This window comes from Girardinichthys multiradiatus, chromosome 2 (assembly GCF_021462225.1).
Source record: "Girardinichthys multiradiatus isolate DD_20200921_A chromosome 2, DD_fGirMul_XY1, whole genome shotgun sequence".
Classification (NCBI taxonomy): domain Eukaryota; kingdom Metazoa; phylum Chordata; class Actinopteri; order Cyprinodontiformes; family Goodeidae; genus Girardinichthys; species Girardinichthys multiradiatus.
In genome coordinates this window covers 43474891-43501065 of record NC_061795.1, presented here as the reverse complement: position 1 = coordinate 43501065, position 26175 = coordinate 43474891, and the positions used below count along the sequence as shown (strand labels likewise).

Here is a 26175-nt window from a genome sequence, read left to right as displayed (position 1 = left end):
ATCTGGCAGCGGCCTGAAAAAGCTGAACAGGTTGATAAAGAAGGTTGGCTCTGTTCTTGGGACTGTGTTGGAGCCTCTAGTGGTGGCTGTGCAAAGAGGGATGCTTTATAAAAATGAAAAATGATTGAACAAACCTGAGCATCCTCTTCACAAGACTGCGATGCAAGTCTTCAGTCAGAGGCTTCTTCAGATCAGCTGTAATACAGACCACTAAAGGAGATCCCTCCCTGCCTACAGCCATCAGTATCTTCAACAACTCTTGATGTGAAAGCTGGGTAGTCTGAGTTACAACGTTTAATTTCTATTTGCACTTAATTATTTTCTATTTGAATTGAATAAAATTGTCCAAACATAGCAAATGGGACCAAGCCTGTGTACCCCAGATACAGACTTATTTGTGTCTCTGGAGACATCTGAAGCATGTCGGACACACTTTCAGGTGATTCTCAGCGAAACTCGGTTGATGTTCTGTGTTTCCTGGTTTCAGCTTGCAGGTGTAACGTCATTGGTTCTCTTGGATCGGGATGCAGTAAGCTGGGTGGGTTCTGTGAATGTAAACCCATCGTGATCGGACGTTGCTGTGATGCCTGTGCACCTCTAACCTTTGGATTTGGACATGAAGGCTGTAGACGTAAGAAGGACGTTCTGAAATGTAGCTCCAGCCAGAACCCTGCTATAAGAACGGCCCCTCTTGAAAACAACCCTTGTTGTGGTTGTTGCAGGATGCAAGTGTGATCCTAGAGGTTCTGTGTCGGAGGCGTGTGATCCGAGCAGAGGTCAGTGTGTGTGTCGCCCCCAGATAAACGGTCGACGCTGCGATCGATGCGAGCCTGGATTCTGGGGATTCCCGCTCTGTCGGCCTTGTGATTGTAACGGCCTGTCAGAAACATGCAATGGAGAGACAGGAGAGTGTATGAACTGCAGGGAACACAGTACTGGACCACACTGTGACAGGTTGGACTGAAGGTTCTGGATCAGATTACAGAGTACTCAGTTTAACATCCTTTTTCGATCTCATTTCTCAGCAATTTGAATTATTTTGTCTTTTCAGGTAAAATACCTCATTTCCTGATGGTGTCATGTGATCCTGTTATGTGGTTCTGACCCACCTGTGCTGCTGCTGTAGGTGCGTGGATGGGTACTATGGTAACCCCTTCTCCAGGCAACCTTGTCAGCCTTGCCTGTGTCCTGACAGCCTAAACAGTGGACGATTCTTCGCCTCTTCCTGTCGATACGACCCACAGTCCCTTAGTCTGAGCTGCTCCTGCAGGGAGGGGCACACAGGTAGGAGTTGGATCTGTGGATCACCTGCTCTGCAGGTCTTCAGGTCCTAGGTTTAGTTCATATTTGGGTGCCGTTTAAGCTCAGGGAAGCTGAAAAAAACATAACAGCAGGGATTCTTCTACGGTTTCAGTGACTGCGGGTCATTTCCCCTCCCTGGTCAATCACTTCTCTTATTTTGTAACTTTGTACTTAACCACAGTATATGAGTTTATTTCGTTTGGTCGTTGTGGATTTTGTTGAACTATAAAGATAAATTGTCATTAAAATACAAAAATCTAATAAAATACATGTGAAGTAATTATACATTAAATTCTAGAAAGTTTATCTGACCAATCCATTGACCTTTGACCTCTCAGGTGCACAATGTGACAGGTGCAGTTCTGGTTTCTATGGTGACCTGACAGTACAGGGCTCCATTTGCAAGGTGTGCTCCTGCAACAACAACATCGACCCAGACGATGGTGATGCCTGCGACAGCACAACTGGGGAATGTCTTCGCTGCCTTCACCACACAACGGGTCCACAGTGCCAATTCTGCAAACCTGGTTACTACGGCAATGCCCTGCAACACAACTGCAAAGGTGAAAATGTCACATGGTCACACGTGTGTCACATGGTCATGGCTTGGTCACATGGTCACAGGTGGGACACAGGGTCATGGGTCAAATCTCATGAGCTCTTGCATAAGCTTCAACTGTTGGGCCTCGTGCGGGAAACAATAAAATAGAAATGCAAAATGGTTATCTTGACCCACCGGACAAATGTCATCTGTGCCGAGTAATTTACCCACAATGCCTGATGATGCTCTCCCACTTCCTGTTATCTCAACACTCCTACACACACATCCATGTGTATGAATCCACTTCAGCAGCATTAAATAGTTTACAAACACAGTTCTCCAGTGTCCCCCATTGAGTCAAATGAGCTCATTCATGACTGCTGTTTTTGTACTCACAAACCTTCAACGGAAAACAGAAAATGAGTCTGTAGGTTATAGTAGAACAGCCTAAATAAATTATATAGTCTGAATTTTTACATTAATATTTCCCAGAATGCTCCTGTGACCGTCAGGGGACCGAGGCAACTCAATGTCCCCTGGAGAGTCCCTGCTTCTGCAATAGGGAGACAGGACAGTGTCGATGCAGGACAAGGGTAGTGGGACACCTCTGTGATGAATGCGAGGATGGATTCTGGAACCTGGATGAAGCGTCAGGATGTCAGCCCTGCAACTGTGACCCTGCTAACTCGGTCTCCAACGTCTGTAACAAGGTAAGTGGAGCACAGATCTTCATCAGGGTCAGAATTAAAAGGTCAGAGGTTCTTCAGCGTTCAGGTCCATGCAGTTGACAGAGAAACAGCATTAGATGAAAAATCTGTTGGCTGAAGCTGTGATGTGTTCAGGTGTCGGGACAGTGTCCTTGCCGTCCTGACTTTGGAGGAAGACAGTGTGATGAATGTGGAGAAAATCATTTTGGGAATCCAGACCTGCAGTGTTTCTGTGAGTGAACTACGTTATCTGCCAGAGAGTTTCTCCTGTGTTATTTAAATCATTTTTAGTCAATTATCAAACTCATCTTTGATGTTTTTAATTTAAACGTTATGATGTCAAGATAACAATACAGCAATAAAAACCATAAAAGGTGGGGTTGCTGTTTTATTTGACAAAAACACAAAAATACCAGAAAATAACAGGCAGACTAACTCTTTTTCAATTCATTTGTATTTAATCAGAATCTTTCTATTCTGGAAATGTTTTCACCATCTGAGTTTTTTTGTGACTAAAAATACCCAGATCTTATTTATTACTAGAGATAGGCTGATAAATCCCTCAGAACCTGTCTCTTCTGAACTCTCATCTAACAAGATCAACACTTGATCCACAACTTAAAACCTTGATATGGTGCCCACAGGTTTGGCTAAAAATGTTCGTAGCTGTTTTAAACCTGAAATATTGCAATTAGTAAATAATTCTCTTCGATCAGGTCTTTTTCCACAGCCCTTATAACTGCAGTGACCAAACAGCCTAGGCTGGGTGTTCCCATAATAACTAATTACAGGTTCGTATCTTACTGGTTTTCAACATCTCTCCATAATTATAGGCCCCTAGCTCAAAAGTTTACTCCTTTTTGATAAAGCACTGTCTTTAATCCTTTCCAGTCATGTTTTTAACCTCAACCGCATCACTAAGGCTGCATTGGTAAAGGATTTAAATTAAATGATTTAACAGCATCAAAAACCCCTGTCTTAGTTTTACTTGATCTCAGTGAGGAGAAATGTGGATGAGATTGTCTGGTACTGTGCTAAACTGGTTCAGAACTTATTTGAAAAACCGTGACTACTTTATTAATTTGTTGATTATTAAGCAAATAAAGATCACACATGGAGTTCCTCAAGGTTCCATTCTCGTTCCACTTTTATTTAGTATTCACACGCTCAATGTTTTCATGACCAGAACTAAATAAGGAGAGGCAACATTAAGCTTCTATGCTCCTCAGCTCTGGAACCAACTGCATGCAAACCTGAGGTGTCCAGAAAGTGTTGGCCACTTTAAATCAGGACAGAAAACATTACTGTTTATGGCAGCTTACCCAAAAGGCCAAAAATTACTTTATTGCCACATTGTAGTTGTTTGAAATTTTCATTTTTATGCATTCCTTTTTAAAGACATCTTCTTTAACTCTCTTTATTTTTATATAAAGCACTTTGAATTAGCCATGTATATGAATGGTGCTATACAAATACACTTGTTTTGCCTAAACTCAGCGTTGTTGTTCTTAGCTTGTGACTGTAACCTAGAGGGAACCGAGCGGCCATCATGTGACCCTGAAACCGGTGAGTGTATCTGTCGGATCGGCGTCACCGGTATCTTCTGTGACGAGTGCGCTCCAGGTTACAGTTCAGACTTTCCAGCCTGTGAGAAGTGCCACATCTGCACGTCTCTGTGGACTGAAAACGTCACTGACGTCCAGCGAGCTGCTCAAAGGATGAGAACCTTCATCTCTCTCCATGGCGACACCCAGCATCCCACAAACAGTCGCTCTTGGCAAAGGATGCTGGAGATGCACTCCAGACTGGACAGCCTCGGTAACATGACGGGTCTCTCCCTGCCAAAGTTGGACATGGTAGAGAAACTCTACATGAAGATTAGGTGAGCTGTGCATTTTACATTCTGCAGGAAGATCTTGTTACCAAAGCAGAATCCTTGTTCCTGGTTATCAGAGGCCAATGTTGCTTGCATCTACACAGGAAGCTGAAAGACGCTGTTGACACCCACATAATTCTGATCGATCCATCTCTTCTCCTTAACACCGAAATCGATAACATTCATGTGGAGTTTCAGAAGCTGCTGAAAAACCTGAAAAACAAACTCATCAAGGATCCAAACAAGAAAGAAACTAAGCAAGTGGAAGGTAAGAGATGAAGCCTTAATATGTACACCAGAAACAGGCTTCAGTAAGTTCAACCAAACAGAATTTTTTTTTTTATGACTTCACATAGAATTTACCAAATTAAATCCAAACCTGAAAATATGTATTTTTACTATTTAATATGAATAAATAATCAGGCGGTGTTGTGTTTAAATATATTGCAGAACTGCTGGAAGAGATCCAGAAGCTTCATAAAACTTTTATGTCCGATGAGAAGAGGCTGAGAAACTCCAATAAAGCTGTGGAGGACGCCATGGACACCAGACAGGAGGTCAAACGCAAGCTGAGCATGTGCAGTGGCAGAGGAGACCTGGCAACACTGGAGAAGAAGGTCAAAGACCTCAGCACCCTCAAACTCAACCAAAAGGTGAAAAATATTCAGAATTTAAGTTTGAATGTTGGAAAACAGCAGACAGCAGGGACTTTCTGACTACAAACAGCTGAAACTTGCCTTCTTGATTTACAGCTGCTTCAACTCCACAGAATGCTTTAGAAGATGCTCCACTTAGTGCTCTGTAACTTATGCAAACATGCACTTTAACGCTCACCACTACATGCTTTATAACATATACTACTAAATGCATGGGAGTATATTGTACATACACTACATGCACCAGAACATACAGGGGTTGGACAATGAAACTGAAACACCTGTCATTTTAGTGTGGGAGGTTTCATGGCTAAATTGGACCAGCCTGGTAGCCAGTCTTCATTGATTGCACATTGCACCAGTAAGAGCAGAGTGTGAAGGTTCAATTAGCAGGGTAAGAGCACAGTTTTGCTCAAAATATTGAAATGCACACAACATTATGGGTGACATACCAGAGTTCAAAAGAGGACAAATTGTTGGTGCACGTCTTGCTGGCGCATCTGTGACCAAGACAGCAAGTCTTTGTGATGTATCAAGAGCCACGGTATCCAGGGTAATGTCAGCATACCACCAAGAAGGACGAACCGCATCCAACAGGATTAACTGTGGACGCAAGAGGAAGCTGTCTGAGAGGGATGTTCGGGTGCTAACCTGGATTGTATCCAAAAAACATAAAACCACGGCTGCCCAAATCATGACAGAATTAAATGTGCACCTCAACTCTCCTGTTTCCACCAGAACTGTCCGTCGGGAGCTCCACAGGGTCAATATACACGGCCGGGCTGCTATAGCCAATCCTTTGGTCACTCATGCCAATGCCAAACGTCGGTTTCAATGGTGCAAGGAGCACACATCTTGGGCTGTGGACAATGTGAAACATGTATTCTCTGATGAGTCCACCTTTACTGTTTTCCCCACATCCGGGAGAGTTACGGTGTGGAGAAGCCCCAAAGAAGCATACCACCCAGACTGTTGCATGCCCAGAGTGAAGCATGGGGGTGGATCAGTGATGGTTTGGGCTGCCATATCATAGCATTCCCTTGATCCAATACTTGTGCTAGATGGGCGCGTCACTGCCAAGGACTACCGAACCATTCTTGAGGACCATGTGCATCCAATGGTTCAAACAATGTATCCTGAAGGCGGTGCCGTGTATCAGGATGACAATGCACCAATACACACAGCAAGACTGATGAAAGATTGGTTTGATGAACATGAAAGTGAAGTTGAACATCTCCCATGGCCTGCACAGTCACCAGATCTAAATATTATTGAGCCACTTTGGGGTGTTTTGGAGGAGCGAGTCAGGAAACGTTTTCCTCCACCAGTATCACGTAGTGACCTGGCCACTATCCTGGAAGAAGAATGGCTTAAAATCCCTCTGACCACTGTGCAGGACTTGTATATGTCATTCCCAAGACGAATTGATGCTGTATTGGCCGTAAAAGGAGGCCCTACACCATACTAATAAATTATTGTGGTCTAAAACCAGGTGTTTCAATTTCATTGTCCAACCCCTGTACACCACTACATGCACTGTAACACATACAACTGCATGCGTGGCTTTGTACACACACCAAACACACTATAACAAACACCCCCACCCACACTGTAACATACACGCACCACACACTATAAAAGATCTGGATTACATGCAACTTAGTAAATACATTTTTATGATTAATTCAGTGTTCAGATGTGTCAGAGGAGCAGTTAGTCAGAGATCTGGTTGATTTGATGGGGTTCAGACCAGGTGACTGAGGACTGATGACTGAAACATCTGGGATCCCTGATTCCTCCCATCTGTGCCAGTTTGGCTTTAAGAGAAAAATATCTACTGATGGACTTAGGACTAATGATGGAAACATCTCCTAAAAACCTGGATCTTGAATCCTCTCAGGTGTGTGAAAGTTTGGCTGTGAAGCTGTTATCTTAAGATTGATTTCTGTGAGCAGGTCAGGGACCCAGGAAAGATGGTCCAAACATCATTTCAACATCTGGTTGCAAAGCTAGGGTAAAACACATTTGTTTTAGATCTCCTAAACAACATATGACTTCTGTGGCCTTGAAATACCTCACGGTTTTGTCACGTGGCTTGAACCAACCAACCAACCAGAAATCTTTATTTGCAGCTATTTCTGTTATCCCACTGAAGCAGTCACTGTGAGATAACACTCTGGTTTAGAAACGGACATTTTTTTCTAATGGAGAACCCTCTAATGCCCATCAGTGGTATCACACTGGAACATCATTCCTGCTAATCTCAAACAGGAAACATGATGGCATAAAGAACCTCTGAATGATCTTCTGTTTGCTCTAAGCAACTTGTTGTGGTCTAATGCAGGTCTGTGGGCGACCGGATCCTGATGGCTGCTCAGAATGTCCTGAAGGTGAGACTTGTGATGGAGCTGTTCCCACCGCTCAGAAAGCGTCAGAGATGGCTGAGAAAATGAAAGAGCAACTCATCAAACTCCCATCCAAGCTGCAAGAGTCAAAGAAAAAGGCAGGTTTACACTGGAAACACTAAACTGGTTCCTGTGATGGTTCGGGGCTGGTATCAGAGTCGGTTCTTGACTGATTTTATGAAGAAAATCAGCAAAGAACCAGTTTGGTTTTCCACTGCTTTACCTCCGCATCACCAGCTGGTGATATTAAAGGCCCAACAGTGTTTAGAAGCAGAGTTGCACAAAGTTTATAAATTTAGCTGAAAACAGTGTCCGTGAACAATACATTTTATATAAATTTCTGAATTTGGGTTGTATGGGGGAAAAAAAAAATTTAAATTATTATTTTATGAATTCTATCAGAAACAATGGATTTTATTAGTAATATAATAGTATATAAGTATATAGTAATTTAGTTTTATACTGACAATATTGTTGAAATGACATTAACAAATATCAGTTGAAAAATCCCTGCGATGGACTGGCGACCTGTCCAGGGTGTACCCCGCCTCCCGCCCATAGACTGCTAGAGATAGGCACCAGCTTCCCTGCGACCCACTATGGAAGAAGCGGTATAGAAAATGACTGATGACTGACTGGTTGAAAAAGTACTCAATCTAAGGGCTTTCATACAAATGGTTTTGCATTGTTCCAGATATAAACATGGTTATCTGAGAATAGTTTGAGAATTTTAGGACAGATCGGGGAATTTTGAATGATTTTTGAAAATTTGCAATAATACCACACATAGGCAAAATGCATTGAAATGGCCAAACCTTACAGGAGTCAACACTGTCCTGCAAATTCCCAACTTGGAGAGCGGGAGATGTCGAGCTGGTGGGATGCTGGGGAGGAAAAGGGGCTTGGAACCCGTTTAAAACTGCCTGCAGTTCTAGTTTTATTGATTTGCTCTGAAACTGAGCAGATTATGGTCAAGGTGAAATGTTTGTTGGTCTCCATAAGTCCACCCACCACTCCTGGTGAAAACCCTTCTTTCCTCTGAACCTGCTAAGACTTGGTGACCTGCAAATATAGCACTCATTTTCCCAAACTTAAGCTAGCATAGCTGACCTTTCATGTGGTTTAATTCCTAAAAATATAAAAATCCTGTCAAGTGCTATCAGCTATATGATTACATTATAATTGTTTTGATTGTGACACCGCAATCAGTTGCAGTCCACTTGTTTGGTCTGGACCGAAAGCGGACGGTATTCGTTTGGTGGGGTTTGCTTTCACATTGTAGTTTTTGCAAGTGACTATTAATTGTAAACAAAGCCAAGCGGGTGACGATCATTGCTCCCACTGTACAGAAATGATAGAGCACAGAGGAAAACAACTGTAGAAGTCCTGCGTATAAAGCAGTACAAGGACTTTCCCTGGTGTGAATACACCCCTGAAGCTGCATGTAGACATCTGATGTCTGCTGGTTGGTGAATCTCAGCTCTGACTAAGGGAAGATCAGGGGTGTTGGAGGAAATTTGAAGATTTGTCTGTTTTAAGAAATATTTTGATTGATTTTCAGATCAGTGATGTCCAGGAGGTGGCTCAGGACACCAAAGACCAGGCCCGAAACCTGCAGCTCCGTATCAGCGACACCTCTGGATCATTGGAGACAGAGAAAAACAAAATCAGAGAACTCCTCCAGAGAGTCAAACACTATCTGATGGGTCAGTGTTTACAGACATGAAATTAGTTTTTGCTGTGACTTTTCAGGAGACTTTTAACAGCAAACCAATCAGCTACACGAGTTTCCTTCTGTGACATTACTTGCACACACCTACTGTTCTCTAAAACATATCAGTGATGTGTCTCACTGTAGGAAACATCTCTGTCCCTATCCTTCTTGGCAGATGAAATGGTTCATCCAGATGAGATTGAGAAAATGTCAAACGCTGTCCTGAGCATCCAATTACCGCGCTCATTTGCTGAGATCCGATCGATGATCAAGGACATCAACAATCTGTTGAATGGGGCCACCAAATTCCAGGATGACATGAAGGAGCTGCAGGATGAAGCCAAAACAGCCCAGGAGCTGCTGCAGAAAGCAACAGAAATCAGGTTAGTGTCTGAAACCGCAAAACATGATAATTTAACACAGAAGTAGCGAGAGCACAGTTCTCTTCATAAACCATTTTGATAAATCCATATTTTCATTTTAACAGGGAGCGGACTAAAAACATTAACATTAAGGAGATCCTCAGAGACATTTTTACAGCAGACAGCGCTCAGAGCAAAGCCAACGATTACCTGGAGATGGCAAATCAGGACAGAGACGAGGCCAAAAACCGAATCCAAGAGGTAAAATTCCCATTTTTACAGCAATCACCTCATCCTGATTGGTACTGATGGGGGTTCTGCCTTGTTTCAGGTGGAAAACAAAGTGAGCCGCACTGAGTCTAAGCTGATGAATTGGCCTACAGGTCTGCTGGAAGAGATCGAAGCTGTGAAAAATAAAACAGAGCAGAACCGAGAGATAGCCAAAGAGGCCAGAGAGGCTGCAGAGTCAGCATTTACCAACATTTCTAATGAAACGGTAAAATCTGAAAACTGTTAGCAGCCCAGATCACACTGGTTAGACCGTATTTCTGAGACAATTTCTCTCCAACAGGAGCTGAAGGACGTTCATGAGCAGTTTCAGCTTTTAAAGCAAAAACGCTTGAATCAAACACTTGAAAACGAAGCTGCAGATCGACTGAAGAAAATCTTGAAGGAGGCCGAAGGCATGCAGAGACAAATGGAGGACAGACTCCAACAGATACAAGGTTTTAACAATCAGTCTAAGAGTGCACACACACTGCTATCCAACATCAAAAGTGACAAAGTGGCACACGCTTATTTTAGTAGCTGGGCACTTAAAAAGTGGTTGTAGTCCCAAATTAAATAATAACGTATAGGATTACATTAGTTTGTTTTAAGACAAATATGGGATCAAAAATAACATTTCCTGTGGTTTGCAATGAGACATTTTTTTGTCCTTGGGGACAAATGTGTCAGATTTTGTGTAGTTTAGACATTTTTGGATAATTTAAGGAACTTGGTTGTTTTAAAAAAAAAATTAGGAATAAAAACAATCTGTCTAGCGATGTACAGATTGATGCTGAAATATCAATTACATCCGCTACCTGATCTAAAATCAATTCTCAAATCAAATATCTTCAGTCATTTGAGGCAATGTATATAATTACAGGAACACAGTGCGAAGAAAGTTAACTATTAAGATCTTGTCTAAATTCTCTGGTTTGTGGGGACTACTTTTCCTTCCGCCTGGGTAATGCGAAGTAGCATTCAAATGAATTAATAAGGTTATAAAATAATTAATAAAATAAATATATGCTTCAGCAAATAGCTGCATGAGTTCCGCTAGGAGTAATAATATGTGTATCATTGAGATAATCTTATAGGCAAAAAAGCCTCGATTAAAGTAAGGTTTCCTAAGGAATTGATTGTTTAAAGTAGAATACATAAACAAGGTGTCATTAAATTATACCGAGCAATTGCAAAAAAAACAGCTAAGGTGAACTTAAAAAATATATACAAGAAAAGATTTTTTTTAAAATAGCATTTTACCTATAAAATGTATGTATTGTTATTCACAATCAATCTAATTGTCATCGTTTTTCTAGCTGCTTTGACCCACATGCAGAAATACGCTCAGGAAAAGTTTTAACAAGTTTATTAAGAAATATAAATGGTAAGTGACAGGTAATACTCTGGGTTGTTGATCTTGATATATTTTTGCTTACAGAGGGTGATTAGGAGATCCGCCAGGGGGGAGGAGAAGTGAGATGATGGAAAACTCCAGGAGTGTGTCGGGTAAGTGAAAGGTCCAGGTAATTCTGTTTCACTTGCAGTTGAAGTGGAGGTGGCACCAGGTGGATGATCTTGGAGGGGAGCACGGTGGAGGGTGAGCCAGGTTCGTTCACAGGAGGCTTGAGGAGACTTGAAACCCGAATGCAGCCAAGTGAGAAGATAATCCGTGAAGTTCTCTTGCGGAGAGAGAGTCTGGATTTTCTGCATACGCAGACTGGATAAGAAGCTTAGAACTGGAGGTAACCTGGGAAGAAGGACTTGAGATGACTGGTTTGATCTGGGAGACGTGGAACGTTGGATGAATGCAGAGACTCGAAGGAAGCTTCAGGCGGACAGCTGAAGGACTGATAACTGCCTCAATCTTATACGGGCCAATGAACCTATGGGCGAATTTCTTGGACATTTATTTTAGAGGGATGTCACGTGACGAGAGCCAAACCTTCTGACCAGGCTGGTACTGGGGAGCTGGAACCCTTTTCCTGTCTGCATACCTTTTTGTTCTGCTCAGTGGTGCGTTGACGGGCTTGTGTGGTGGCTGTCCAGATGTGTTTGCATCTACGGATGTGATGATGTACAGAAGTGACTGAGATCTCTTTCTCGTCAGCGGAAAACAATGGTGGTTGGTAGCCCAGAGAAGCTTCGAAAGGGGAGAAACCTGTGGCAGCAGAAGTGTGAGAATTATGAGTGTACTTAACCCATGTCAGGAATTGGCTCCAGTCTGTGGGGTTGGTTGATGTTAAACAACGGAGGATGGATTCCAGCTCTTGATTCATCCTCTCTGTTTGACCATTAGACTGAGGGTGATATTCTGAGGTCAGAGATACTTTAGCTCCCAATGTTAGACAGAATTGTTTCAAAACCTTAGCTGTGAACTGAGGTCTGCGGTCGGAGAAGATCTCCAGAGGTATACCATGGAGTCTGAAAATATGCTTCACCAGAAGTTGAGCTGTCTGAAGGGCAGAGGGTAGTTTTCTGAGGGGAGTGAGATGACAGGTCTTAGAAAAACGGTCGATAATAGGGAGTATGGTGGTCATACCTCTTGAAGTGGGAAGTCCGGTGACAAAGTCGAGGGCTATAGGTGACCAGGGCCGCTTAGGAACACAAAGGGGTTGCAATAGTCCTGCGGGTGGTTGGTTAGAGGACTTATTTCTTGCACAAATAGTACAGGTTTGTACATACTCTTTGACGTCCCTATGAAGGGACGGCCACCAAAACCTTCTGGAGATGAGGGCGATGGTTCGACTAGAGCCAGGATGGGCTGAGAACTTGGATGAATGGAACCAGTGGATCAGGCGGGACTGTACAGTTGCTGGGACGTAAGTCCGATTTGGGGGTCCAGTTCTGGATCTGGTTCATTTCAGAGGGCCTGGGTTACCAAATTCTCCACATCCCACGTGAGGGCTCCAACAACACAACTTTGCGGTAGGATGGGAGCAGGCTCCTTGCCAGAGTCGTCCGGGGGAGAACTGTCGAGAGAGGGCGTCAGGCTTGATATTCTTGGAACCAGGTCTGTATGAGATCAAGAGGTTAAACCGGGAAAAGAAAAGGAACCAACGAGACTGGCGAGGGTTAATGGGTTTGGCTGCTTGAAGGTAGGCTAGGTTTTTATGATCTGTCCATACCACAACTGGGTGTTCAGCGCTCTCCAGCCAATGACGCCACTCCTCCAGGGCCAGTTTTATTGCCAGGCGTTCTTGGTCTCCCACATCATAATTTCTCTCGGCTGCATTGAATCTGCGGGAGAAAAAGGCACAAGGGTGAAGTTTGCCATCATAGTCAGAAACTTGGGATAGCACAGTCCCTGCTCCAATATCAGATGAATCAGCTTCTAGTGTGAATTGTTTTGACGGGTTTGGATGAATGAGAATGGGGGCTTGAGAGAAACTGTCCTTGAACTTATGAAAAGCAGCATCTGCCTGTAGAGTCCACTCAAAAGGGTGTTTTGTGGAAGTCAGAGTGATTAATGGGGCTGCAGTTTGTTGTTTCTGATGAATCTTCTATAAAAATTGGCAAAGCCCAAAAATCGTTGAAGCTGTTTACGTGAGTCAGGAGTTGGCCATTCGAGTACAGCCTTAATCTTGTCTGGATCTGAACGAACCTGCCCACCCTCTAGGATGAATCCGAGGAAGCTAACAGAGGTCTTGTGAAACTCACACTTTTCAGCTTTTACATATAGGCGGTTCTCTTGGAGGCGTTGAAGGACCAAGCGGATGTGTTGTTGATGCTCTGAGAGGTTTCTTGAGTAAATGAGGTTGTCATCTAAATACACAAAAACGATTGATGAAGTCCCTCAGGACATCATTCACTAGGGCCTAAAAATACGGCCGGGGCGTTACAGAGGCCGAAAGGCATAACCAGATACTCAAAATGTCCTAAAGGGGTCTTAAAGGCTGTTTTCTATTCATCCCCCTGGCGGATTCGGACGAGATGGTAAGCATTACAGAGGTCGAATTTGGAAAATATGGTAGCATCTTGTACAGGTTCGAATGCAGGAGAGATGAGTGGAAGAGGATATTTGTTCTTGATTGTGTCCCCTGTAGTCAATGCATGGACGAAGGGATCCATCCTTTTTCCCCACAAAGAAAAACCCCACCCCTAGTGGAGACGATGAGGGACGAATGATGCATGCAGCTAGGGACTCAGTGATATATTTTTCAAGGGTCTGTCATTCAGGGCGTGAGACATTATAGAGTCTACTGGAGGGCAGAGGTGCCCCAGAAAGAAGGTCAATGGCGCAGTCGTTTGGCCTGTGAGGGGGTAAGAACAGAGCCTTAGTTTTACTGAAGACCTGTTTTAGATCCATGTACTCCTCGGGAACTGAAGTTAAGTCAGGATACCCTGCTGTTCCAGGATCAGGTTCTGGTTGTTTGGGTAGAATGGCTGAATGTAAACAGGATGAGAGGCAGTTAGTGGACCAGGAACTAATTTGACAGTTAGACCAGTTAAGGAGTGGACTGTGCTTCTGGAGCCAGGGAAATCCTAACACTAGGGGATTCTGAGAAACAGGAAAAATGAAGAAGGATATCAGTTCATGATGATTGCCAGATATTATTAATTCTAAAGGCTTGGTCTTGTGTGTGATGTGTTGAAGGTTCTCACCGTTAATGGCAGAAACCAGGTGAGGGATAGGAAGGAGTTCTGTGTCGATCTGAGCCTGTTTCTCCAAGCATTGGTCGATTCAATTTTGCTCACTTCTTGAGTCAATGAGAGCTGATAAATGGAGTGAGTCTTGGGAGAACAAGATGGTAGCTGGTATCGTAAATCGGTTATTGGTAGGGGTGAAATGGTGGTCCGTCAGGTTCCCCTTTACAACTGGCGAACCCTCTCTTTTGGTCGCACTGGGCATGAGGCGATGAAGGTGTGCCACAGTATAAACACTACATGGATTCCATTCTTTGTTGACGTTCCTCTGGGGAGAGCCGAGTCCGACCAATTTGCATGGGTTCTGGAGAAGGTGTAAGTGGTTCAGGTCGAAGTGCTGCAGCTGAGCTCAGAGGTGCCTGTGATCTCACAGCAAACCTTTCAAAACGTGACTTTGTTCTATCTCTCAATCTATTATCAACTCGAGTAGCTAAAGCTATAAATTCATTTAGAGTCTTGGGTTCATTGTTGTTCCAGGAGTGATCGAAGTGAGTTTCCATGGGATTGGATCTGGAGGCTATGATCTGAAAGAGTCCTCCTGAGTGTATCTGCTGGGTCAGATTGGCCTGAGTGTTCTGTCATCGTTTTTCTAGCTGCTTTGACAGACATGCAGATATACACTCAGGAAAACAGGAAAAGTTTTAACAAGTTTATTAAGAAATATTTTGTTTGCTGGAGAAACAGGAACTCGCCGCTGTATGGAGAAGGGATCAATGGTAAGTGACAGGTAATACTCTGGGTTGATCTTGATATATTTTTGCTTACAGAGGGTGATTAGGAGATCCGCCAGGGGGGAGGAGACGTGAGATGATGGAAAACTCCAGGAGCATGTCGGGTAAGTGAAAGGTCCAGGTAATTCTGTTTCACTTGCACTTGAGGTGGAGGTGGCACCAGGTGGATGATCTTGGAGGGGAGCACGGTGGAGGGTGAGCCAGGTTTGTTCACAGAAAGCCTGAGGAGGCTTGAAACCCGAATGCAGCCAACTGAGAAGATAATCAGTGAAGTTCTCTTGCGGAGAGAGAGTCTGGATCTTCTGCATACACAGACTGAATAAGAAGCTTAGAACTGGAGGTAACCTGGGAAGGAGGACACGAGAAGGTAAGTACTCAGAAAATAATCACAAGGAGACTTGTCTTGGCCAGCTAGAGTTACCACTGCAGGTTAACACTCAGGCGCCAGAGTGTTGGCAACGTTGGGTACTTAAGCTCCTCTCCTGATGAGGCTGATGGAGAACACCTGTGGACTCAGCTTCATGCGTCTGGTGCCGTCTAGAGGTTGGATGGGGTTAGTAGCAGGTAAAACAGTTAAACAGAAAGAAACTCCCAGAACTCCGACACTAATTTGCTTTAACTGTTAAATCGGTGTTTTAAAATATAGATATTGTCAAACTTGTGCAATAACAGTGGCATTTAATTATTTAATCAATTTGAGTCACCTAGTATTATGAAACAGCAACACTTCTTAGATTTACCATGCACATTAGGTGTATTTGCACAGAGTATTGGTATCTTATCGGTATCGCCGATACCAGCCTGAATTTTACTCCGTATCGGATCGGAAGGGACATCTGTGGTATCAGCTGAAAAAAAACTGAATGGCTCGTGGCGCGGTGGTGGAGCGCAATAAAAATAAATGCCACTAGTGCCATGAAACAAAGTACAAAAACCTGAATGTTTTCTACTAGTTTTTGTTTGGTTAAAAAACAGTGTTAATGAAACATTTAATGAGGAACACTGGTTCCTGGAAACCGTTCCCCTCATGTTTTCTCCTGTGGGTTCTAAATGTGGTTTCGGTAAAATGTTTTGGGCTGATCAGGGTTAATGTTTCTTGTAAATCTGTTTGCTGCAGACGTGGAGCAGAAGATTCAGCTACTGCTCCAGAGGAAGAAAAAGAAAGTAGTCGAGGTGTCTGAGCTTCTGGAGACGGTGGAGTCACTTCAAAAGGCAATCGCCTCTCGAGCTGAAGGATATGACGCCTGTACCTCATAAAGTCCTGAAAACAAAGAAAATTTAGGTTTTTATGTCTCTGATGTTGAAACAAATTCTTTCATTTAGAATGTTTGTAAAGGTTTATAACATAAAAAGACAAAGATCAGACCTTACTCCATAAAAATAAAAATATTTTTTAATTCGAATCGGCTCTGACTGATTTCTTTAGGTGGATGACTTATTGTAGCGTAAAGCATTTTGGGGTCCTCAGACTTGATAAAGCGGTATACAAGTGCAGTCCATTTACCATTTTACCATTTATTGTCCTGTGATTTCAACATATTTTCCTCCATTTACTGAATACATTCAGCATAGCCTTTGGACTTTCACTCACAATGCTCCTATCTTCATCCTGATTCTCACTCATCCTCAGCAGTCTCACTTCCAGCATTAAAGTAGGCAGGCCTCATTGTAATAGTCATATGTATTTGTATGACCTTCAGCCATTTGGATTATGCAACACTCAGCACCGAAGAACAGCCAAGGACCGGTGGCCTCTGCTTCAGGAGGCAGCAGCAGCCCCAGGCAGACAGACACAAGGCATCACCCCAAGGCAGCCATGCACAGAGGAAAGTCGTCAGTGAAGCACGTGGGGAGCAGCCAACTGGCCAAAGAGGCACAGGGTGACATGTAAGGAGCCCAGCCACACCTCCTTCTCCGGTCGAGCAAGGCGTCGCCAGGATGAGCTCACGACCCTTTTCCCCAGCAGCCCAGGGCCCTCACCACCACCCCGGCAGCAAGACTGCCCAACACCAATCAGAGGAGACCCCCCTTATTGCATCATTCACAGGGATAGATTGTCGAGTTGTGGCATTGAAAAAATGAAACATGATGACATTTTCTTCTGCTTTAGATGAAGTGTTTTCTGCATGAATGAAACTTGGATTATTCTGTTTCTTTCCACCAAGGGGTGCTCTTGTTACAGTCGGCTTTGACTGGTCTCCTGCAGAAGCTTCAGCCTGAATTTTGATGACATTTTCAATACAGTTTTTACAATTAATCCATTATAGCTCAAATCAAGGAAACATTTGCACAAACTAATCCAGATGTGTGAAACACTCCCATCTGGATCAGTCCAACCACATTTGCTGTGCTCATCATTATCAACATGGTATTGAGAGGGAAATAAGGCGATACCAGCCGCCTCCTTTGACATGCCTCCAGAAAAAAAGTCCAAGTCAATATAAACATGCCCCCTATTGTTATCCTGCTCGCTGCATAAAATCAAAGATAATGTCTACATGTGTGAAAAAGAGGATTTTCATGGAATGATTTGGAGATGGTCCTGGATGAGGTATGAGATGCAAAAAAAATAGAGTAATGAGCAAAGGGCTAGGAACCTTGGGTTGGAGGTCCAGAGGGCTGGCAACCAGACGGTTGGGGAGCGCAGGTTTGAGGACTACTGATTTAAATGATGAAGCCAAAAATAAAAGTTGTGAATTATTTTAATCTCCAAATTGACAAAACAGAGAAACCATCATGTTTTTATTTAAAGAGTCGAACCTGATGACTCTGCAAGTGACAAGGAAACCAGAGTGCTTAAGATTATAGTGAGACACAGATCATCATCTCTATTGATTTGTCAGGGTCCGATGTTTGAAGGAAACGCGCCAAGGATGCAAGGATGAACATAAACAAGGATGGAAGGAAGGAAAGGATACGAGGCTATTCAAGTGTTAAAGTTTAAAGATTCAAGGTTTCCTTAAAAACAAAAACAGAATCATAGTTTCTCACACAAATCTGCAGCAACCAATCAGCACTCAGACTTTGCTTACAATACAACAGGAAGTTTACAGTAAACACCTGGAGGAGGGCGGGAGAAACCCAGCTGAACATCCCAGGACTCAGTGGGACAGCAGTGCTTTACGGGTAAACACTGAACATGTGGTCTGCAGATATATCACACCCACAAGTTTTTATTTTTAACAAAATTAGGACCTTGTATGAACTTCCATTCATTTTAGTAACTCCTCACCCAAACACGTGATCGGACCCGAACCGTTATCAGTACATTACCCTGATCTTAACTGACACCACAGCCTTAACACTACAATGTTGGATTTGCTGCATAAGGGCCAGGCTTTGCCTTGAGTGAAAATACCAGAAAAGGTCCTGAGTAGGTAACATAAAAGTACACACACCCCCACACACACTCCTGCTTTGTTGTTGCAGGTGAGCTTCATCCGAGGGGGAGGGTTGGGGGCTCAGGAATGTCTTTGTCTTCCTGGGGGCGGAGGGGTGGGGGTTAAGAGTGAGAAAGGAAAATGTTTTTAAAAATACAAATGAGCACTAATCAGTAATCAATGATCGATGACGATACCATGAATGTTACCAAACCTCCTTAGACTGAACATTTTCAAACTAAATCGGATCTGGGATCCGATCCGTGAACGTTCTCATTTTGAACTGTTTCTTTCTTTGTTTGCCTGTAATTTAAAATATTTTCATTGTCTAAAAGATGTTCTGCTGACTTCAGATCAGCTGGCTTCACAGATCAGTCCAGATTTCTTTACTTAGCTTCAGGTTTTATCCTATAAACTCGAGTTCGAGTTCTTTTCTGGTTCCGGACTGCTTTAAGTTCGGTCAAGCATTCTGTTCGGGTGGTTTTAATCTGACGGTCCGGAAAGGGGGAGGTGGATTTCAGTAGGCGGAGTTCTGAAGATCCTGAGGGAGGGGGGTTCTGAGTGCCCACTGGATCATCAGAGTGTCTACGGGGGTCTCAGGAGTCCTGGTTTCTGTAGGTTTTCATCGGTGGTTCTGGTAGTGGATCATGCTGCAGCTCCGGCTCACGGCGCTGCTTGGTGAGTAAATCTGACCCGGTTCTGCTGAGGTTTTCCAGACAAACCCCAGAAGCCGTTATTCTGACCTGAGATCAGCTGCAGTTTCAAACTACCTATTACACTTTAGTTTTATATACACCGAGAACTCAACGAAAAGGTTTTCTGGAACCGACTCGGATCAGATCCAAACCGGAACCGAGGAAATCCTGAAACAGCTCTTTTCAATCAGAGACGCAGAGAAACTTTAACTTAAAAATGAAAGTTGTGAGTCTGAAAACAAATCTGTAGAAAGTACTAAAAACTTTCAAGAAACTTTCTCTTTTGTCTGCTGAGTTTGGATCAATTGAACTGCTCAGTTTATTGATGTTTGAAAGAATGATGATTTAATCAGTAAAACCTAATCACAGATCAGTCTGATGGAGAAAAACTGGATCCCACTTTGGGTTCAGTCTTATGGAAGGGAGACTAAATAAATCTGACTTGAGATCAGTGTGATGATTGAAAAACTGAATGAATCTGAGATCAGTCTAATGGAGACAAAAACTAAATAAATCTGATCTACGATCAGTCTTATGATTTGAAAAACTGAATGAATCTGAAATTGGTGATGGAGGCAACGACTGAATAAATCTGATCTGAGATCAGACTGATGATTGAAAACCCGAAGTAATCTGAGATCAGACTGATTGAAGAGAAGAAAATGAATAACAATGACCTGAAATCCGTCTGATTGAGAAAAACTAAATAAATCTGATCTCAGATCGGTCTGATGATTGAAAAACCGGATCCAATTAGGGTTCAGTTTAATGGAAGGGAGACCAAATAAATATGATTTGAAATAAGTCTGATGGAGATAAAAATTTAATAAATCAGATAGAACAGAACTGTATGATACGGTCTGAAACTCAGGTGTGCCTCATCTGTTCTTAGGTTATTTGTCAAGTTTTGGCTCGCTATTGGCCACTTTAAACTCATGACAGGGAGGGCTGCACAGCAGGTTAGAAGGTCAGTGGATGTTATCATAGTGGCCAGGTTTAAACCCATCCACCTTCAACACACTGAGACGTGTCTGCTCATCATCCTCAAAGGTCTACATGGTTGAGTTTGTTCCTCTGCTCTCAGCTCTGCAGGTGATCACCTGTGCTCAGGAGGTTGGAGACTCACTGGGCGGAGCCCCAGATACAATCAGCCTCCCAGAGTTTAGCGACGTGTGCACTGAAGGCAGCTGTTACCCAGCAACAGGGGATCTTCTGATTGGCCGAGCTCACCAGCTGTCATCCACCTCTACCTGTGGACTGAAGCGCCCAGAACCGTTTTGCATTGTCAGCCACTTACAGGTAAGACGCCTTTAAACATAAAAAATAGGCCTGTTTCGTAGTTTTTCTGCTCATTTCTTCAAGATTGATGAGTTCAGGTGATTGTATCGGAACGTTACCTTGATGTACCCATTGGTTCCAACATGGAGAAACTGTAACACCTGTCGGTCAGGATCCCACCAGTCGGCCTCATCCAACCTAGCACTGTGAAGAAACATCCTCTTTGTCTCTGGTTGTCTGACTGTCAGATGCTCTAGTAACTGCCTGATAATCCTACCTCTTCACTCCTGTTATTACATGACATTTGTTAATCATATATTTTCTATCCCATTATTGGTCTGCATGTGAACTAGATTTAATTCAAACGGGAACTTTTCTTCTGGGTTCTGAGCTGTTTGTGTCAGTCAGTGTGATTAGAACGGATCAAACAAGATGCTTACCCAAATAAAGAAGACCTCGGTCAGATACATTAAATATCTTCCGCCATATAAAGACGGCTATGACTAAAACCTTTTCAGGAAATCTTTCCTGGCGAAACAAGAAAACACAGAGCTGCTGTTGTAGTGTGTGTATTAGTGCTATATTGAATTATATAAGTTTATAATAATCAGTTTCTTGCTGCTCGACCGGAAAAGGGTGGCTTGTCCTCTTCAGGTTGGAGGGGAGTTCCTGCCTCAAGTGGAGGAGTTCAAGTATCTCAGGGTCTTGTTCACGAGTGAGGGAAGAATGGAGCAGGAGATCGACAGACAGATCGGTGCAGCTGCCACAGTAATGGGGCGCTGTGCCGGTCCGTTGTGGTGAAGAGAGAGCTGAGCCGAAAAGCAAAGCTCTCGATTTACCGGTCGGTCTACATTCCTACCCTCACCTATGGCCATGAACTTTGGGTCATGACCGAAAGAACGAGATCCCGGATACAAGCGGCTGAAATGAGCTTCCTCCGTAGGGTGGCCGGGTACTCCCTTAGAGATAGGGTGAGGAGCTCGGCCATCCGGGAAGGGCTTGGAGTAGAGCCGCTGCTCCTCCACATCGAGAGGAGCCAGTTTAGGTGGCTCGGGCATCTATACCGGATGCCTCCTGGACGCCTTCCTCGGGAGGTGTTCCAGGCACGTCCCACCGGGAGGAGGCCCAGGGGACGGCCCAGGACACGCTGGAGGGACTATGTCTCTCGGCTGGCCTGGGAACACCTTGGGCTCCACCTGGAGGAGCTGGAAGAGGTGTCTGGGGAGAGGGACGTCCGGGTGTTTCTGCTGAGTCTGCTGCCCCCGCGACCCGGTCCTGGATAAAGCGGAAGACGACGAGTACGAGTGTCTGTCACTGCTATTATTTATTTTTAATCATGCCAATAAAATCATTGCAAATGTATTAATCAATGTAATACATATTTAAATCTATTTACTAATTATAAATATGAGTATCAAGTAAAACTGACTGTAGGTTCTTAAAACAGTACTCATTTAATGAGAAAATTAATCCCCTGTACTCTGTTGAAAACAGTAAAGTACACAGAGCCCCTCTGGTACGTTTGGTTCTGTAAAGGTGCCACAGGTCATTATATTTACGTTTATATATGTTAATATCCAACAGTTCTTCAGCAGCATTCATTATTTTTAACAAATAAATCAGATTTATCCTTAGTTAGGAATTTTATATCACTGATAAATGAAAACACAAAATAAATCTTGGCTCCTGAACTAACAACAAATACAAGGATGAACAACAAAAACTGCTTTAGCTCAAAAGATTATTTATGCATTTATGCTTCATCAGATTTCTGCCAAACCTTATTGGAAAAGATCCGCACTCTCTATCTGATTCTTGTTTTCATCTATATTAATCTTAATCTTATTTCATTTGTGTCCTTATCATAATCTTGTCTGGGGTGCTGGGGTGTTGAAGTTCTCTCCTCCTCTTCTGATCCCACCAAGTTCTAAATCAGCTCAGTAAAACAGATTTTTCCCACTTCATGTCCATTTGAAAACGTCAGCTCTTGCTTTCTGGACAGGCAGGATAGCAATACCGCTCCTTGACTCTCTCTTTTGGAACAGCCTTGACCTCGTTGCCGGCCTGGGTCGCTCTGAGGGATGAGAGAAAACAGCGGGTGTCTGTTCAATTGACTTGGTTGTTCTGGGGGAATGAGTATTCTGGATCCCTACCGGGAGCACGTCTTAATGTAACAGGAGATAGATAATAATTATTTGCCTGGCTGGTTAACACATTCTAGCAGCATTTACTAAGCATTTAAGGACTTATACATTCTTAACAGCAGATGGCGCTGCAGAGAAAATCTACCCGCATCCAACGGGTAGCAGAAAAAGATCAAATAGGGGAAGCCTCCTAAGTGTTGCATTTTGGCCATTTTTTACAAGTCTATCAAACATTTTTTAATATTTCTCCCCTCTATGTCTATATTCAGCCATGCATATGCTGGTAAAACAGTATATGCACGCTCTTAGAGTCTGGCTTGCTGCCCTTCCTCTTTGGCGATCGCCACTTGCACTGTGCACAGACTTTCAAAAATGGGGATGTGCATGACCTGCTGAGACAATAGGACGATTCTGTCATAAGACGCCAAATGTGAGGACAGCAACATTGAGTATAAACCAGGTGTTAGAAAAGACAGTCTGATTAACCTGGAAAGAAAAGGAGAAGTTTAAAATAATGTATAAAGATAGCCAGACACTATTCCTGGATCCAGCCTAAGCTTTCAGCTGAGTTACTAAGGATTTCACTAAGCTTCTTAGTTTGAAAGTCAGTGAATGAATGAATGAATGAAATACCTTTTTCTTTGCCAGATTTAAAGGCTCTACAGCTGCAGGGACCTTTCTCGTCAGCCTGTTTGAGTCCTTGAGGAAACAACCATCTGTTTCTGACCTCCTGCAGACTTCCTATCCATCCCTGTGATGGACGCTCTGTATGTTTGGTTAAACTGTGTGTGTCTGTGTTACAGTCTGTGGTGTTTCCTGTGTAAAATGATCTCCCTATTGGGCGACACAGAGTCTGGCTGCAGACAGATGTTTATCCAGATGTTTCAACAAACAGAACAACTAAAAGGTCCAACACTCTCCATCCAATCTGATAAACCAAAGCCTTCTGAGTTTTTCTTTCAGTATAAAGTTTTGATACTAACCTTTCCACAGTCTGATTGAGTAAACTGTTTCAACATGATCTGTTAGTGCCAAGTTTTGGTGACACAGTTCAGAGAGAGAAAATAAAACCAGCTGCTGTGGTTCAGGATGTGAAGCAGGCGCTGTCTGAGGTCTGGTTCTGTGTTTTTGAGCAAGGCACTAAACCCCACAGTCTCTAATGCACTCATTTGTGTGCTCACCCTTAGCAAGGAGATAATGCTACCTATTAGTAACCTCGCAACGAGAAATGCTTATTTCAACAAATGAGGTGAAGCATCTGCATGAGTAGAAACCTCCCAGCTTGAAACTGTAGCTAACGGTTTCATTTGTTCTTAGAAATCTTGTAGTTTTCTCTCCTCTGACCACCAGCAGAGAGGAATCTGAGGAATTCAACTCCCTGTTAACCCTTTGCCCTCCCCCTCTGTTTCTTTAACCAGGAGGAGAAGAAGTGCTTTGTGTGTGACTCAACAGCACCGTATGATGATGAACTGGCCAATCACAACAACAGTCACCGGGTTGAAAATGTCGTCACCACATTTGGTCCCAACAGGCTGAAGACCTGGTGGCAGTCTGAGAACGGTAATGATTCAGTCGTGTTGTTCTGCCATTTGACTTTACAACCCAAAAAGCTCTCTGCCGGTGTTCAAACAGATGATAAGAATGTTTGAACTGGGTTTCAACCTCAAGGCATGTTTCTGCAGCTGCTCAGGGTTGATGCTTTACAAACTAAACATTACCTGTTATACCACAGTGCTGCCACTAGGGACAGTCTAAAGAAATTCCGCAACAATCTGTTTTTGTTTCATTGTTTGTTGTGTTTAAGAGTTTGTGCGTTCTTTAATTTGCAGTAATGACCTCTGAAAAAAATCTGTAAAAAGCTTTAGGGAACATTTCTTCTTTGATTCAAACGAGTTGGGCTAAAGTCAGACTAAACTAGACTACTGGGAATGACAAGGTCTGTAAGGAGCTGTCTCTAATGACTGAGAGGTACATTTACCTCCTCACTTATGCCCCTGTACTTCTTAGACATAACCAATAAACCAGGGGCCAAAATTAGCATTTTTGTTACAAAAAATAAGAGCATCCAAGATTCACTTTCATTTGTCTAAAAACAATCTCTTACGGAGAAGTTCAGTCTGGTTTCCGACCCTATCGTCGTACAGAAACAGCCTTAGTTAAGATCTCCAACAACCTCCTCAGGGCAGCTGGTTCTTGATCATTAACTGTTTTGTTCCTTATCGTCGTCACCGCAGCCTCTGACACCATCTCAGACAGCATACTACTGGATAGTTGTCACTTGTCAGCTGGTTTAAATCCTCTCACTAATGAACCTCAAGGTTGTGTCCTTGGTCCCCTCTTGTTAATCACGCATCTCATTTCTCTTGGCAATATCTTCTGTAAATTAAATATAAACCCAGCTCTTCATTTCCTATAAGCCAGCCTCTTCCCTCCCACCTACCTCCTTTTCTGGCTGTCCAAATGACATTTAACTTTTGATGATCACTGATCACTTTTTCTTACACAGCTCATAAAAATAACAGTAGTCTGCTTACTTCCACCTACATGGTATAAATCAATCCTGTACTTTCCGCTGGCATACTTTTTCGCTCCTGGGTCACTTCATTGTATTTAATACTATCAATTCTCTTCATGGTTGTTTCCCTTTGAAGTCCCTATATAAATCTCTGTTGGTCCAGAACACTGAGGCCTGCATCATTACCAGAACCCAATCCACAATCCATATCTCTCCCATTCTTCAAGAACTTCAATGACTTTCTTGCATGTTGTATACACTTTGAAATTGTGCTACTCACTTTTAAAGGCTGCACGGTGGCGCAGTTGGTAGCACTGTTGCCTTGCAGCAAGAAGGTCCTGGGTTCGATTCCCGACTGGGGGTCTTTCTGCATGGAGTTTGCATGTTCTCCCCGTGCATGCGTGGGTTCTCACCGGGTACTCCAGCTTCCTCCCACAGTCCAAAGACATGCCTGTTAGGTTAATTGGTCACTCTAAAAATTGTCCTTAGGTGTGTGCGTGGTTGTTTGTGTGTTGCCCTGCGATGGACTGGCGACCTGTCCAGGGTGTACCCTGTCTCTGCTGGAGATAGGCACCAGCTACCCCGTGACCCACTATGGAATAAGCGGTAGAAATGACTGACTGACTTTTAAAGGCATCTAAAACTTTGCTCCTTCATATCTCCCTGAAGTAATTTTCATCACTTAACTTTTGGGATGTGCTTATTTCATAAAAACTGGTTTTTATTTCCGATGTTTCTCTTTAGGTGTGGAGAATGTCACCATCCACCTGAACCTTGAAGCCGAGTTTCACTTCACTCATCTCATTATGACCTTCAAGGTGAGCTCTTCACACAGCAGAGGCTTCCTGACAGTTGGACTTACTGGTAATAGAAATCAGAAGCTCTAAGAAATCCGGTGTGGAGCCCAACCAAAGTGTTATTCGGAAGGAGGTGGAGATACTCTGAGGGAGCCAGA

The 26175-nt window shown here is 43.3% G+C and overlaps 2 protein-coding genes across 4 annotated transcripts in view; both read left to right on the top strand.

Annotated features, from left to right (window-relative positions):
* Positions 1-16611, top strand: part of lamb4 (laminin, beta 4) — a 56195-nt gene extending 39584 nt beyond the window's left edge. The window contains exons 21-37 of one of the 3 annotated variants that reach the window (XR_007035063.1): positions 488-631; positions 723-954; positions 1127-1284; positions 1641-1865; positions 2336-2553; positions 2686-2782; positions 4063-4432; positions 4531-4694; positions 4877-5079; positions 7427-7585; positions 9049-9193; positions 9377-9584; positions 9689-9824; positions 9895-10059; positions 10135-10288; positions 11272-11339; positions 16326-16362. Coding sequence is in view for 2 of the 3 variants with exons in the window: in XM_047345081.1 (XP_047201037.1) it covers positions 488-631; positions 723-954; positions 1127-1284; positions 1641-1865; positions 2336-2553; positions 2686-2782; positions 4063-4432; positions 4531-4694; positions 4877-5079; positions 7427-7585; positions 9049-9193; positions 9377-9584; positions 9689-9824; positions 9895-10059; positions 10135-10288; positions 16326-16465 (2918 nt within the window). In the remaining variant the exon portion in view is untranslated. Of the gene's footprint in view, positions 1-487; positions 632-722; positions 955-1126; positions 1285-1640; positions 1866-2335; positions 2554-2685; positions 2783-4062; positions 4433-4530; positions 4695-4876; positions 5080-7426; positions 7586-9048; positions 9194-9345; positions 9585-9688; positions 9825-9894; positions 10060-10134; positions 10289-11271; positions 11340-16325 lie in introns of those variants that run through there. The other 2 variants (XM_047345081.1, XM_047345093.1) reach the window with 2 other exon arrangements.
* A 2531-nt stretch (positions 16612-19142) lies between these two features.
* lamb1a (laminin, beta 1a) overlaps positions 19143-26175 on the top strand; it is a 32713-nt gene continuing 25680 nt past the window's right edge. The window contains exons 1-4 of the mRNA XM_047346866.1: positions 19143-19266; positions 20368-20582; positions 24124-24265; positions 25965-26038. Of these exons, the coding sequence (XP_047202822.1) occupies positions 19236-19266; positions 20368-20582; positions 24124-24265; positions 25965-26038 (462 nt within the window). The 5' untranslated portion in view covers positions 19143-19235. The remainder of the gene's footprint in view (positions 19267-20367; positions 20583-24123; positions 24266-25964; positions 26039-26175) is intronic.